Source organism: Sinocyclocheilus grahami, unplaced genomic scaffold, assembly GCF_001515645.1.
Source record: "Sinocyclocheilus grahami isolate Dianchi unplaced genomic scaffold, SAMN03320097.WGS_v1.1 scaffold1447.1, whole genome shotgun sequence".
Lineage (NCBI taxonomy): Eukaryota > Metazoa > Chordata > Actinopteri > Cypriniformes > Cyprinidae > Sinocyclocheilus > Sinocyclocheilus grahami.
Window position 1 is genome coordinate 208,655 of NW_015506626.1, and position 14,298 is coordinate 222,952.

The 14,298-nt window shown below is 38.4% G+C and overlaps 1 protein-coding gene across 2 annotated transcripts; it reads right to left on the minus strand.

Annotated features, from left to right (window-relative positions):
* Nucleotides 1-312: 312 nt before the first annotated feature.
* LOC107570359 (CD44 antigen-like) lies at nt 313-13,618 on the minus strand. Of its 2 annotated transcripts, XM_016256589.1 has the most exons (8): nt 13,401-13,618; nt 6,921-7,089; nt 6,684-6,820; nt 6,528-6,602; nt 5,110-5,361; nt 3,221-3,302; nt 1,154-1,334; nt 313-596 (listed from the first exon to the last, which is right to left on the minus strand). In XM_016256589.1, the coding sequence occupies exons 1-7, from the start codon at nt 13,465-13,467 to the stop codon at nt 1,163-1,165; spliced, it is 954 nt and encodes a 317-aa protein (XP_016112075.1). In that variant the 5' UTR covers nt 13,468-13,618; the 3' UTR covers nt 313-596; nt 1,154-1,162. The 2 variants fall into 2 exon arrangements, with proteins under 2 accessions (XP_016112075.1, XP_016112076.1); XM_016256590.1 differs by lacking the exons at nt 313-596; nt 1,154-1,334 and adding an exon at nt 2,007-2,112.
* Nucleotides 13,619-14,298: the final 680 nt, after the last annotated feature.

A 14,298-nucleotide genomic window follows, 5' to 3' on the forward strand; every position in this document is an offset into this window, starting at 1 on the left:
AATATGAAGAAATAATCAAACATAGAGAGATGAAACAGCATACAGTACAACATAGATGTGTGTTTGCTCTCTTGATGCCACACGCACACACACACACAAGCAGTAATTGCTATTAAGAATGACATGTGGCCAAGTATGGTGACCCATACTAGGACTTATTGTTCTGCATTTAACCCATCCTAAGTGCGCGTGCACACACAGCAGTGCGCACACACCCAGAGCAGAGGGCAGCCATTTATGCTGCGGCGCCCGGGGAGCAGTTGGGGGTTTGGTGCCTAATTACGTAAATGTCCTAATAGATCTATGGCCTAATCCTGGTTTAGTCTAAGCCCTGTCTGTGAAACCGGGCCTTAATCTATTTATCAATAATTTTATTACATGCTAATGTAATTGTTAATGAGTGGCTTAGTTCTTTATAAATCATACATTATCTCAAGACTGTCTGTGCATTATTTCAGCATGAATGAAGGCATATTAAGTGCATCCGTATTGTAAGGAATTAACAAAAAATTGCTGGTGTTCTCATTCTTCTGGGGTTTCTCCGTTCACTTATCCGGACTGATGGGGAGCGTGATTTGACCAAGTACAACATGTTCCTGGATCAACATCCCAATCAACCAATCAGAATAGAGATTTTTTTTTAAAGTGACGTGACATGTGGCCAAGTATGGTGACCCATACTAGGACTTATTGTTCTGCATTTAACCCATCCTAAGTGCGCGTGCACACACAGCAGTGCGCACACACCCAGAGCAGAGGGCAGCCATTTATGCTGCGGCGCCCGGGGAGCAGTTGGGGGTTTGGTGCCTTGCTCAAGGGCACCTCAGTCGTGGTATTGAAGGTGGGAGAGAGCGCTATACATTCACTCCCCCCACCTACAATCCCTGCCGGTACAAGACACGAACCCACAACCTTTGGGTTACAAGTCCGACTCTCTAACCATTAGGCCACTTCCCCACAGATATAACTTTTCAGGAAATATGTTTTATGAGTACAATCAGGGTTAGGTGCTTCTACACTCTTGTTAATCAGCTATCATGTCCCACTGATTTTAGGAATAAATTATGGGTAGGGATTGGGTTAAATCTATATTTTTGGACATTAATGTTGATCCAGGATTATCAAAAGATGTTGATCCAGGAACATGTCTTACTTGACAAAATCACGGCGACCCCGGACTGATGTCGATAAGCTCTGAGTTGTCGTTCCCTGAGATCTTTTCAGTGTTCACGAGTTTGACCATCTCCTGGTCCTTAGTGAATGAAGCTGCTGCACCCTTTTCTTCACTGCTGCTCTCTTTTGTAATAATCAGAGTCTGTTTCTTGCCACACCATCTGTGGAAAAATAAAACGCACACATTCACTAAAACCCAATAACACTGTCAACTTAAGTAATCAATTACTGGCAGCTTTTTTATAAATCCAATAGGTTTAAAGTTAGAAAGTGTAAACCCAACCTATTCTTTATTTCTGTATTTTGTTATGTTTTATGTCATTTAAAAAAATCTAGCTGTTGACTACTGTCTGTTTATTCTTTTGGAGCACAGATGTTTAAGTGCACTTGATTTAAAGACATGTAGGGCCTGTTCAATACCCACACTTCAGGGTGCACACATAGGTCCTCATTCATGAAACATTCGTAAATATAGTAAATATAGAGTAAATTCGGAGTAATTTGCACGTAAAACGGACCTTCCCGAAAACTCTCCTCTGGATTCACAAACGCTTCGCAAACTTCCGATTTGATAGTTAAACATGCGTATGTTAATGAATTCCAATGATTCGTAAATAGGGCGCTCGTGCACGCTCATTCACAATTACCATAATGCATTACAGCTACACAAATTGTGTGTCCAGGAACGCAGTGGAATATTCTGGTCTACTTTCTCAGGTTTGGCTCCAGTATATTGCATAAATGCAACAAAGACCATATTGTTAGGCCATATGCCTAACAATAAATATTCAATAATGTGTGTCCACCAAAGCGTTTTTAGCCAGCTGAAAAATGCAGTAACCAGCAATGTTAACTTCTCTATTGTTGTTCAGCTGTTGTACAAGTAGGATGATTGGTCAGTGTAGTATTTGTCCCGCCTCTTGTCCACTGATTAGACGGCTGGGTAAAAAGTGAAAGTGACAAGCGCTGCGTTTTACCCAAAGCTAAACAGTTTATCAACTCCCAGCTACAAAAAACAAAAACAAAAACAGAGCAAACGAACTTGTAAAATATTATGATGGCAGTGCATCAAAATGCAGTGTCACCAGTTTGCCAAAGAACACAGAACATTTTACACACCATTTACACCTGGTAAAGAGCAGGTGTACATTTCTTTCGTACCAACTAACATTTTGAAAATACGAACACTTTCATGATTCCGAAAATTTACGTCAGAACAGCTTTACGAATGATTTACACAAAAAAAATTTCTGCTCGTGTTTAACGAATGAGGCCCATAGAGCGGAAGTACAAGCAAGACGATGCCAGCTCTGAAAAACAGCAACACTAACACACCCTAACCCTAGCAACTTTGAAGTGATGCATTTTGGAAACCACAAGTCTTCCTTCTTGAGAAAAGCAGCGTATGTTCACCTACACGACAGCTATGATATTGTGGTTTCTAAAACCAGTTGGCAATCAAATGTTCTTTTACACACATTCAAGATCACACTTTCACACAGTGGCCAGAGGTACCAGCAGTACATAGCACAAGTAGACAAGTACAAATTTACAAGTGTGGGTATTGTGAGAGGCTGGTGGTATTTTTGTACTTACAACATACCTTTTTCTGTTTGCTACAATAACACAGACAAGCAGAATGAGAAAAATTTACGTCAGAACAGCTTTACGAATGATTTACACAAAATTTTTTTCTGCTCGTGTTTAACGAATGAGGCCCATAGAGCGGAAGTACAAGCAAGACGATGCCAGCTCTGAAAAACAGCAACACTAACACACCCTAACCCTAGCAACTTTGAAGTGATGCATTTTGGAAACCACAAGTCTTCCTTCTTGAGAAAAGCACCGTATGTTCACCTACACGACAGCTATGATATTGTGGTTTCTAAAACCAGTTGGCAATCAAATGTTCTTTTACACACATTCAAGATCACACTTTCACACAGTGGCCAGAGGTACCAGCAGTACATAGCACAAGTAGACAAGTACAAATTTACAAGTGTGGGTATTGTGAGAGGCTGGTGGTATTTTTGTACTTACAACATACCTTTTTCTGTTTGCTACAATAACACAGACAAGCAGAATGAGAAGAACGGCCAACATGGTGAGTAAAATGATGATGAGCCAGTCTGTAAGAGGATTAGAACAAATTACATGTTATTTCAAACCAAGCAATAAATTAAAAGCAATGCTGTTGTGCAAGTCAGAGTGCAAATTACAAAAGAATCACTATGGCAGAGGTTTGGGTGTGTGTTCTTAATAAACAAAATATATATTTTCGTGCGTTCCCTTTTCGTGTTCTCCCAGTATGTGAGGACAACTGCTGGTTTGTCTGCTGTCAGCAAATAATCAAATAGATATTTACCATTTTTAGACAACCGAAAACTGTTTTACAAGCATCTGATAAACGTGTGGTTTAACTAAACATATGCTGCTTTAAACAAAGGCTATTTTGACATTTATTTCATATCAACAACACTCAGGTTCATCTTTGTTTTGCATTTGTATTTGTACTGCAAATGTATTCATGGGATTAAACATTCTACTGCCACAGTTAAGAGACTATACCCATTGTTCTGTTTTCTGTCAATGCCTTTGGTTTTGCATGTGGTTGCTAAATTTACTCATGTCGATAGCAGATTGTGTTTCGTGGTGGTCGAAATTATATTACAAGTTTAATTCAGACAAAGCTGTACTTAATGAGTAACATTACGACTGTACATGTACTTTGGAAATGCCACAGCCCTTAATTTCCCCCATCCATCGAGTATAGTGATCAGACCTCCAAAAACAGGGCTTTTTAACTCCAGTCCTGAAGGGACAGTGTTCTGCTGAGTTTATCACACCCTCGGTTCTGGAGGGCCACTGTCCTATAAAGTTTAGCTCCAACTTGCCTCAACAGACCTGCCTGGAAGTTTCTAGCATGCCTAGTAAGAGTTGATTACTTTGGTTCAGGTGTGTTTAAGTGAGACTTGAGCTGAGCTCTGCAGGAGCAGGACTGGAAACCTGCCTGTTCAGAATTGTTTGCAAACTATAGACAGATGGGTTCCCTGCAAACAAGCCTGCGCCAGCCCACTTAGGGCTGCCAGCGCAGGACTCCTGAGATTTTGCTAATTGGCAAAATGTTGACCCCTTAACACTGGCTATGCACCAGCAGCCGTCACTTAGCCTTCAGAAAACCTTAACACTGTTTTATAAAAAAGTTTTACTAAAGCAAGCGCTTACCTCCATAACGGTGACTTCAAACTTTATTATTTTCAATAAAACGGAGGCGAAGTGAGGGCTGCCCGTGCAGGGCCAGTGCTAAGGGGCCAACGTTTTGCCAATGAGCAAATTCTCAGGGGCCCTGCGCTGGCAGCCCTAAGTGGGCCCGTAACGGGCCAGTGCAGGTGTGTTTGCAGGGTTAAAACTGGGATTGGTAGTGAAGTCTGCAGGACACCAGCCCTCCTGGACTGGAGTTGTTGAAGATCCCTGACCTAACCCTGTTGAAAAAAAAGCAGCATATGCTCATTAGGTATGTTTTGAAGCGTAGGTTCTGGTTTGAGCTGGTTTAAGCTGCTCAGGACCAGTTTAGGACCAGCACATGCCCAACATAAACCAGCTCATGACCAGCAGTCATGCTTCAAAACATACCTAACGAGCATATGCTGTTTTTTTCAACAGGGAAGACTGCCTTATAATTCACACCCTGGTGACGTTGTCAATCTAGGCTTCTTAAAGCAAATAGTAATCTCAGAATGAATACAAAATATAATGTAATAAAAAAATACAGAAGCACAGTAACAGAATAGATTAAAGAAGAGGGCAGAAGTCGTTTTCAGTAACAATCCCATACAATTAAGATACAGAGAAGTGCATTATACTTTGTAAAGTATGAACTGATGATAAAATAGATATGACTAAAATTCCCTTGATGACTTAAACAGAAAATGTCACCTGGTTTACTTGCTGGTGTTTCACTGGTAGACGCTGTCTTACTCAGCCCTGAGGAAGTTGTGAGCTCCACATCATGTGTGTCAGGGTTTGCCGGATCATCTGTCTGATCAGTGCGGTTCTGTTCCACAGGGCTCTGTGTGGGGCTGCTCTGCGTCCAGTGAACTGGAGTAGACGACTCAGACACAAATGAGTCTTCAGATGTTACATTTTCAGACTCTTCCCCTCCAGCATTTGTTTGGTGTGTTGTGACTTCTGTCAAATGACAGTTATGCAGAACTTCAACTTGCTGTCTTATAGATATTTATATGAATTTATTAGACAGCCAGCATTAATGGCAAAACTAACAAATCAAAACAGCTTAGCATTTATGTGTCATTTTTAAAGAAATAAATCGGTCTGTGCAGGGATGGAAAGTTCGACAGGGTTTTTCCTGAAACTCTGGAACAAGTAAAACTGATGCATGTACACATTAACTCAAAGATAACACTGGTCTACAGAACTTGTCTGCTTAAGAGATAAAATGTGATATTTTATTAAAGAATTCAAGTATGACAGTTAAAACAATTGATTGGCTGCTGTTTCCAAGATAATTCCGTTTTTAGACTTTACGTCTACAGTACCTGTCACCTCTCTTGTTTATGTAAAGTCTGGAATACACTACACAATTTTTGCCATGATTTTCGGCTGATTTACAGTCTGGAGGAGTTGACACTAGATGCCTAAAGTCAGAGCCAGTTTGCAGATTTGAGATTTCATTGAAATGATGGTCACAGACTCTGATTCCATCCAGTCAGAGGAGATCAAACATTTGAGATTTTGAGCCGATATATTGTTTTCATTTGTCACGCATCTCCTAGCAACAAGGCGCAGGTTTCTGCGTGAGTAGTGTGTGCTCCTCAGTCATTTAGTGTGTGATGGCCAGTTTTTCTTCTGTGACTATTTACAAAGTCGGTAAGTGTATGAAGAACAGTGTTTTAAAATCTGCTCAGATTTTAAAAGTCGTGTAGTGTATTCCAGCCTTAATGTTTTAATGTCAGCAAAAAGGGTTATATAAATAAAATGTATACTATTTATAATAAAAGGCAAAAAACAATTTCTCCATTGTGTCAATGTGAAATCATTTGCTGTGCTCGTCGCTCACTGCTGTTTAGTGGGGGAAAAATCTACATTAAGTTTGCAGTGCCAATGCAAAAGGCACTGTAGCATATGTATAAAAAGAGCTAATCAACCATTTTAAGCAAGTGTAAAAATAATGTGTGCTAAAAAACAAACAAACATTAAATATAAAAGTGTACATTAAATGTAAACATCCTGTTAATGGGTTTGATTCATATCTTCTGATAAAATGCTCACCTTGAATATACTTTTTTTTTCAGACAAAAGTGCCTTCTAAATACATTCAAAATGTACTGTCGTACCTGTAAATGCTGAGACATCTGTTTTGTTTAAACCATCAGGGTCAATCTTAGCTGTGCAGTTCTTCTCTGACGTATCTGATTAAAATGCAATGTTTCGTTAAAAAGATGATTGATTGTGTGTTGATTAAAACTTGCAGCATATGGTACAAATCAAACCTTCAGCATCATAACAGAATGCGTCGTATTTTTTTCTGTCTGGAATTTTCCTGATGATGCCGGTTTGGTTGCCAGCACAGTTTACATTTTGGATGTGACGGAGTATCACCACCTCTGTGCTGTTTATCCATCCATACCTGCAGGCAAAATGTACATTTATATTTAGGTGGAGCCCACGGTAATAATGATCCTGTATGTTTAAGTGTCATTTAGATATGTTCAGCTGAATGTAAAAACCTGCATGTCTGTAGTCCTTTATTGTAGGCTATTTCCACCTGCTCCAGACTGGCTAATGAAGAGGCTAAAAGCTCACACAAGCTCTCGGCCGCATCAAACTTCAGACTATAGCGTTCTCTCCCCTCCACGTGAAACACTCCAGCGTAGCTGCAGCTCCGTGAGCGCACTGCTGCAGGAGAAACAGGGCATTAACGATAGTAATGAGTCAATATTATTCATACAGTGTCACTCAAGAAGCAAGATTTTCTGAAACATAGCAGAAGAAGGGAGAGAAAGGAAACAGTGATAGAGACTGAATGTTTAGTGCAGATTTGAGCTTTTATCATATAAAGAGGGAAAGAAGCTGACAGCACATAAAGATCAAGAGCTCAGTGTTTTACAAACACTGAACTACTTAACAAATGTTAAAACATGAATTGACAAATGACGACTGAAACTGAGGGTGAACGCATAGATATTGTATGACATAGATGCCTCATCAGTGACTGTTTCTATATACAAAACAATAAAAGTCATTCTTTAATTTTATGTTTAATTTTCAAAGCTTACTATAATATTGCCTTTATATTATTTGCCTCTTAAGGGTAGTAGCTTGACTGGCAAATATATGGTACTATGGGGAGAGAAGTCAGGCAGAGGCAAAGATTGAACAGCAGGAGTTTTAATGAAAGTAATAAAACAGACAAATAACCAGGAACACAGAGAGCAAGAGAACAGAAACACGAACAAAGTAACACCAAAGTCCTAAGAAGACAAAAGGAACATTTAACATGAAATCTAAAAACACACAAATAAGGTGATGCAATGCATGCTTTGTTCATTGTGAAATTGTTTGTTCAGATGACTTAAGATATATTAAAATCACGATTGAGATTATTTAATTTGGGACCGCATTTGGACAAATACTTTGGTGTCTCAGTAAGATCAACAAAATAATTTGTGTTATTAACATGTTAAGTGTATTGTTCAGTTTACACAAAATAATAAAATGACTCCTCTTTCTTCAAGCTCATTTTTACATTTGTTAGAAGAACACTTGCACCACTTTTAGTAGGTCCTAACCACTGCATACCAGGAACACCTCGCTGTCTGTGGAGTGTCGGAAAGCTCTTGGATTTCATCAAACATATCTCAATTTGTGTTCCGAAGATGAATAAAGGTCTTATGGGTTTGGAACAACATGAGGGTGAGTAATTAAGGACAGATTTTATTTTTTTTGGGGTGAACTATCCTTTTAAAGTTTTCCAGTATAATGTGTTTATTGAAATTACTAATCATGAAATAATTCTTTATATAACATTTTTTAATCGCTCTTTGTGCCGTGCCTGATATGCTCTGGCGCCCCCTGGTTACAGCTGTATAGGTTACAGCCCCAAAAGCCCCCTTTTAAGTACAAAAGCGTGTCTACAAAACACATTCAGCAAAATCTGTCTGAAGGAGACGTGCAGGCAAACCCAATGCATGGCAATGGGATGCCGCTTCTCGTTCCCCTTTTTAGGGATTCATGGTTGCAGTCATAACTTAGAGGTTCCCTTTCAAAGCGGAACTTTGACGCGGCGTCTATGACATTATGGGGAAGCAATGTCCACTCACCATGCTGAGGGAGTGCCTTCCTCACTAACTCACATCTGCCATATTCCAACCCCAAAGGAGGCTGCAAGGGAACTTACAGTACGCCCTACTTAAAAACCCCTGTACACTGTGGGAGAACAGCTCAACCCTGACTTAAATAAAGGCACTTCTCCAGGACTCCAACGCTAACTACAGTATGCAATAAGATGCCCTGCAGACCAACTATCTCTAATTGCCTGGTTCTTGAACATGGGTCATACTGGAGAGGCCTATGAAGCCCCATCCAAAGGGAGCATACATCCCTACTTCAAAACCCAACAGTAGTTGGGGAGGGAGGTAAACGAATTAGAGAGAATCCACATTGGCCTAAATAACTCTGTTTACCCTGCATCAATCAAAGGGGTATGTATTTATCATTTTTTCATTCAAGGAACACGCCACTATTTTTGAAAATAGGCTCTTTTCAAATACAATAGGCATTTTCCAACTCCCCTAGAGTTAAACAGTTGAGTTTTACCGTTTTCAAATCCATTCAGCCGATCTCCGGGTCTGGCGGTAGCACTTTTAGCTGCAGCTTAGCATAGATCATTGAATCTGATTAGACCGTTAGCATCTCGCTCAAAAATGACCAAAGAGTTTCTATATTTTTCCTATTTAAAACTTGACTCTTCTGTAGTTACATCGTGTACTAAGACCGACGGAAAATGAAAAGTTGTGATTTTCTCAGTAGTTGGGGAGGGAGGTAAACGAATTAGAGAGAATCCACATTGGCCTAAATAACTCTGTTTACCCTGCATCAACCCTAAAGGGGTATGTATTTATCATTTTTTCATTAAAGGAACATGCCACTATTTTTGAAAATAGGCTCATTTTCCAACTCCCCTAGAGTTAAACAGTTGAGTTTTACCGTTTTCAAATCCATTCAGCCGATCTCCGGGTCTGGCGGTAGCACTTTTAGCTGCAGCTTAGCATAGATCATTGAATCTGATTAGACCGTTAGCATCTCGCTCAAAAATGACCAAAGAGTTTCTATATTTTTCCTATTTAAAACTTGACTCTTCTGTAGTTACATCGTGTACTAAGACCGACGGAAAATGAAAAGTTGTGATTTTCTAGGCCGATATGGCTAGCAACTATACTCTCATTCCGGCGTAATAATCAAGGAACTTTCCTGCCGTACCATGTGTGTAGCAGGCGCAATGATATTACACAGCGCCTGAAAATAGGCCCCAGCTAGGTAACTTCCAATAAGCCTATTTTCAGGCGCTGTGTAATATCACCCATGGTACGGCAGCAAAGTCTAAGGCAGTTGGAAAATTAGCCTATTTTCAAAAATAGTGGTGTGTTCCTTTAACTCTTCCCTATTGGTGGAATGACCTGCCCAACTCAATCCAAGTAGCTGAGTCCTTAGCTATCTTCAAGAAAAGGCTCTCTTCAATCTTTATTTGACCCTCTAAATCTAGCACTCTCTATTATAATTCTATTTTATCTGTTTCCTTTTTTTATAAAAAAAACACTCGACCCTCTCTCGATCTCTTGCAATCTCTTGCTTTCTTTTAAAAAATGCCTCTAATGCTAGCTTTCTCTATGCCTTTTCTATTCTATCTGTTTGTTTTATTTTTATTATATAAATTAAAAAATTAAAAAAACAAGTTACATGTACTGCATTAGGCTAACCGAGACTTGTCATAGCACTTGTATATTATAGCTCTGTTTTGTTATTTTTGATTGCTTATATTGTCCTCATTTGTAAGTCGCTTTTGCATAAAATCATCTGCTAAATGACTAAATGTAAATGTAAATGTATCTACCAAACAAGGGGAGTGTACAACTCTACTTTAGACTGTAACATGGGTAGAATGTAGCTCAACCCTGTGAAAAGATGTTTCAGGATATCTGACTTGAAGTATCTTGACGTAAACACGCAGGTATGTATAGGCAAACAAGTGCTGCTCGAAAGACCAAAAAAAGTGACCGAAAGAGTGGATTTCAATTCTTGTGTGGCTTTTGTTTTCTTTTCTTTGACAAAATGCATCCTCCAATTTTTTTGTGCCAATTTGGCAATGGTTGCTTTCAGTCAGGTGGTGGCCACTAGCTCAACCCACAGAGTTTTTAGTTGTATTTTTTTAACTGCCTCAAGAGAGTGCCAGTCAGTAGGGGGATGGCCTGGGTTCTCTGTGGCACAATCCAAGTTTTCTTCTCTGATGATGGATACCATGTAGATGTAGAAATATGTGTGTTCAGGGGCAATTTGTGTGGGGTGCAATTATTCTGTAACAATTACAGAATAATGATGTATTCTTATTTGATCCTGAGGAACTTTAAACAGTTAAATAATCATTTTAATATTTAATTGCTCCCATTTATTTTTGATCACAGGGCTTTGATACACAAATTCCATTTGAGATTTTAAAACCCTCTGGTGCTCTTCGGTCACTTTTGACCGAAGAATTTTCTGTTTTGAATTTTTAAAAATCACAGCTTCATCGGAATGGTACGAAACTTGGTGACTTTTATGGCATTTGGAATGTGAACACACAGAAACATTGAAGGCATGATTCGAGCAGGCTAAGTGGTCATAATAAAATAGTCACAATTGTGGTCTTCGGTCAAAAATGACCGACCATAGGAAATGAATGGGAAATCGACAAAAATCTCAGATGTTTTGTGTGTACAATCTAAAAATATGCCACAATGCAGAAAAAAGTACACAACAATGACGGGGTGAAACTCTAAAACATCAAGAGTGCAAAACCAACACATCCACTCACACCTATGAACTGGTGTGACTGTAACACAGCAAATATGTAAAATAAAAGCAATAATTCAACTACAATGCAGTAACAAAGTGGGCAGCAAGACAGACACATCCACTTACACAAACACACATACATTATACATTATACGTTATACACACTCAAATGAATTGGTAACAAGTCAGAAAACGGAAATCAGATCAGACCTAGAAGAATTAAACTCTAATAAAACATTCCTGTTCACTTTTGTTAAATTTTTGTAGAATTGTAATGTTTTGTGTAACAAAATGCTTTCTCTGTGTTCAGGTTTGACTGTAGTAATAATAATTCAAAAACTGACGCTTCATATCAACATTTAAAAAACACACATACATTATACATTATACGTTATACACACTCAAATGAATTGGTAACAATTCAGAAAACGGAAATCAGATCAGACCTAGAAGAATTAAACTCTAATAAAACATTCCTGTTCACTTTTGTTAAATTTTTGTAGAATTGTAATGTTTTGTGTAACAAAATGCTTTCTCTGTGTTCAGGTTTGACTGTAGTAATAATAATTCAAAAACTGACGCTTCATATCAACATTTAAAAACAAAAACTAAACCTTTACAAAAAGTTGCCTCTGAGAATGTCTCAATATATGTCTAAACCCACAACTTAATAAAAATAAGTATCTATGTCTAAAACAATTAGAGAATGTATAGGCCTTTTATATAGAGCTATATAGGAATCTAGTGGCTAAACCATGGAATTGCAGATGTTTTTTTCTTATTTTACCCCTACCAGATGGCACTAATCTGGCTTAAAAAATTTTATTGTAAAGGCATTGAATCTATTTTAATATGAAATACTGCATTAATTGAAAAGTAATATAAAAAAAATATATGTTTTTTTTTTACTATTTTCAAAGGGAAGAAATTGATCATAGTTATTGCATACATATTAATTAGTACTTCTCTGCAGATCGATGGATGTCAATATTGTTTGATCATAATTCCCACCTTCCTGTGACTGTACAATTCTGCACTCTGTCCTGTATTTACTTTCTTTCTGACAAGTCTGTTTCACTCATGTTACAGGTCTGGTGTTTTTTTTTTTTTTTTTATCTGTCCTGGTTTAGGGAGGAGCCCGGTTCCTTTGTTAGATCATCCTAAAGTTGTGCTCTGCTGCACAGCTGGACCTTTACCATTACCCTTATTTTAATTTAATTTTTGTTCATTATTAGTTCATTTGTTGTTATTAATTTATCATCTTTATTTGGAACCTCTAGACTAAATGTTTTGTTTAATATAATATTTTTGATTTTGACTCCCTGAGTTTTGATGCCATTGAAACTCTCGCTGGCTTTCTTTTGAAAAGCTGAAATGTACTACTACCAAGTAGCATGTCTCTCCAGCCAACAAAGAGTTTCCCACCATTCCCTCAAAACAAACACAGCAACACATCTCACTCGGACATCTTTCATGCTGAGTTTTTACACAAAATCTCACACAATGTGAAAGGGGGTAAAGTCAAAGTAAAACAGAGGTGTGTAAGCAGCAGGTGGTAACTGTGGGGCTGAGCGAGCTTCATTTTGTTCTCCATTAAGGATTTTCATTGGTATTGCTTTTAATCATCAATAGTTCACACACAAGGATCCTCAGACGGGATTTAAGATGTGAAGAAGAGATCAATGATATAATATAATACACCACAGCAGCAAGATTTATCAGATTTATTCACGCAACTCAGATTTGGCAAGTCAACCATCAAAGTTTCCAAGAACTACATGTGACAAACTTCAGGACAAAATGTTACCACAGTTACTGCTTATGAAAACAGAGAGTGCATTTTTGGGGGTGGAAGGGGCACAGAGATGCTACAACACAAGCTGAATATTTTAATGTGAGGAAAAATCTGGAACCAGAATCTTTCTTTCACTTGTTTTTCAAACAGCTTAGACTCCTCTGGCTCTTTACTGGTTTGTTTTTGTAATGCTGAAATGTACAACTGCTCAGCATATCTCCCTTTCCTCTGTAATAAACGAGTGAGCAGCTGTTTATCTGTCCTCAGACACACACTTAGCGCTGCTCCATTCATACTCTGTCAAATTCATAGTCAAAATTCAAAGAAAGATGTGTAATGTTCCTCTGACAAGTCTTCTTACCCGTGGTATCTTCTGATCTCGAGGAGGCCAGTAATGCAGAGGCGAGACCCAACAGTATAACCCACATCCCGATGGCTGGTGAGGAATCTGTATGTGAATCCAGACGGTGTATAGAAGAGCTTAGAGTCTGCTGCAAGTTTGAAGTATTGGAGGTGAGATTTGAGTGTCAGAACTAATAAAGATCAGAGGAAAGGGAAGTGCATGTATAACCACACCCTTCTCTCTCTCAGGTCTCCGTGTGTCTGACACTGTGAGTGTGTTCGTTTCGTAAGTGATTGACATAACTCCTGAATCATCCCTCACCTCCAAATTACCCTGCTACTGCTTCTCGTCACCGGTAACATGTATATTGGCAGTCAAATTATTATTATTATTATTATTTATTTTTTTCATATTTGAAACATTTGTTGGTTATTTTGTGTGAGTAGCAGCAAAGATGATAAAATTATTTTGGCAAGTTGAATATCAACGTTTCCAAGAACTACGTGTGACAGCTACTGTGAGCTCACAAAGAGCCTCTGCACCCAGTGAATCGCACAAAATATCCAGGCATAAAACAAAATAAAAAATACATAAAGCCTATTTAAGCATGATCAAGATTTGTTTCACTGTGACATTATTTTAAACACATTTCCCCACAAATTCTTGTGAATGCTTTACACAAATTAATGGTGAAAAACACTATAATGCAGTTTTTTTTTTAAATTCACTAAGTACAAATTAGAGGCAGCACATCTACCACACCAGCATTCATTAGCCAGATCAGTGACCATGAAATAATTAAGCCAAATGACTTTTCAGATCAAGATTCACAACAGAAAGCAACGACAGCTGACAAACACAACTGACATTATTTGCTGCATTTCAAGTTTCTCATGAAAAACAGAAACTGCTTTTT

Coding starts and splice junctions, on each gene's coding strand:
- LOC107570359 (XM_016256589.1), bottom strand. CDS start 13,467: ATGTGGGTTATACTGTTGGGTCTCGCCTCTGCATTACTGGCCTCCTCG. Junction 7,090..13,400: donor GAGATCAGAAGATACCACGG/GTAAGAAGACTT, acceptor TTTCTCCTGCAG/CAGTGCGCTCACGGAGCTGC. Junction 6,821..6,920: donor AAAGGACTACAGACATGCAG/GTTTTTACATTC, acceptor TTTTGCCTGCAG/GTATGGATGGATAAACAGCA.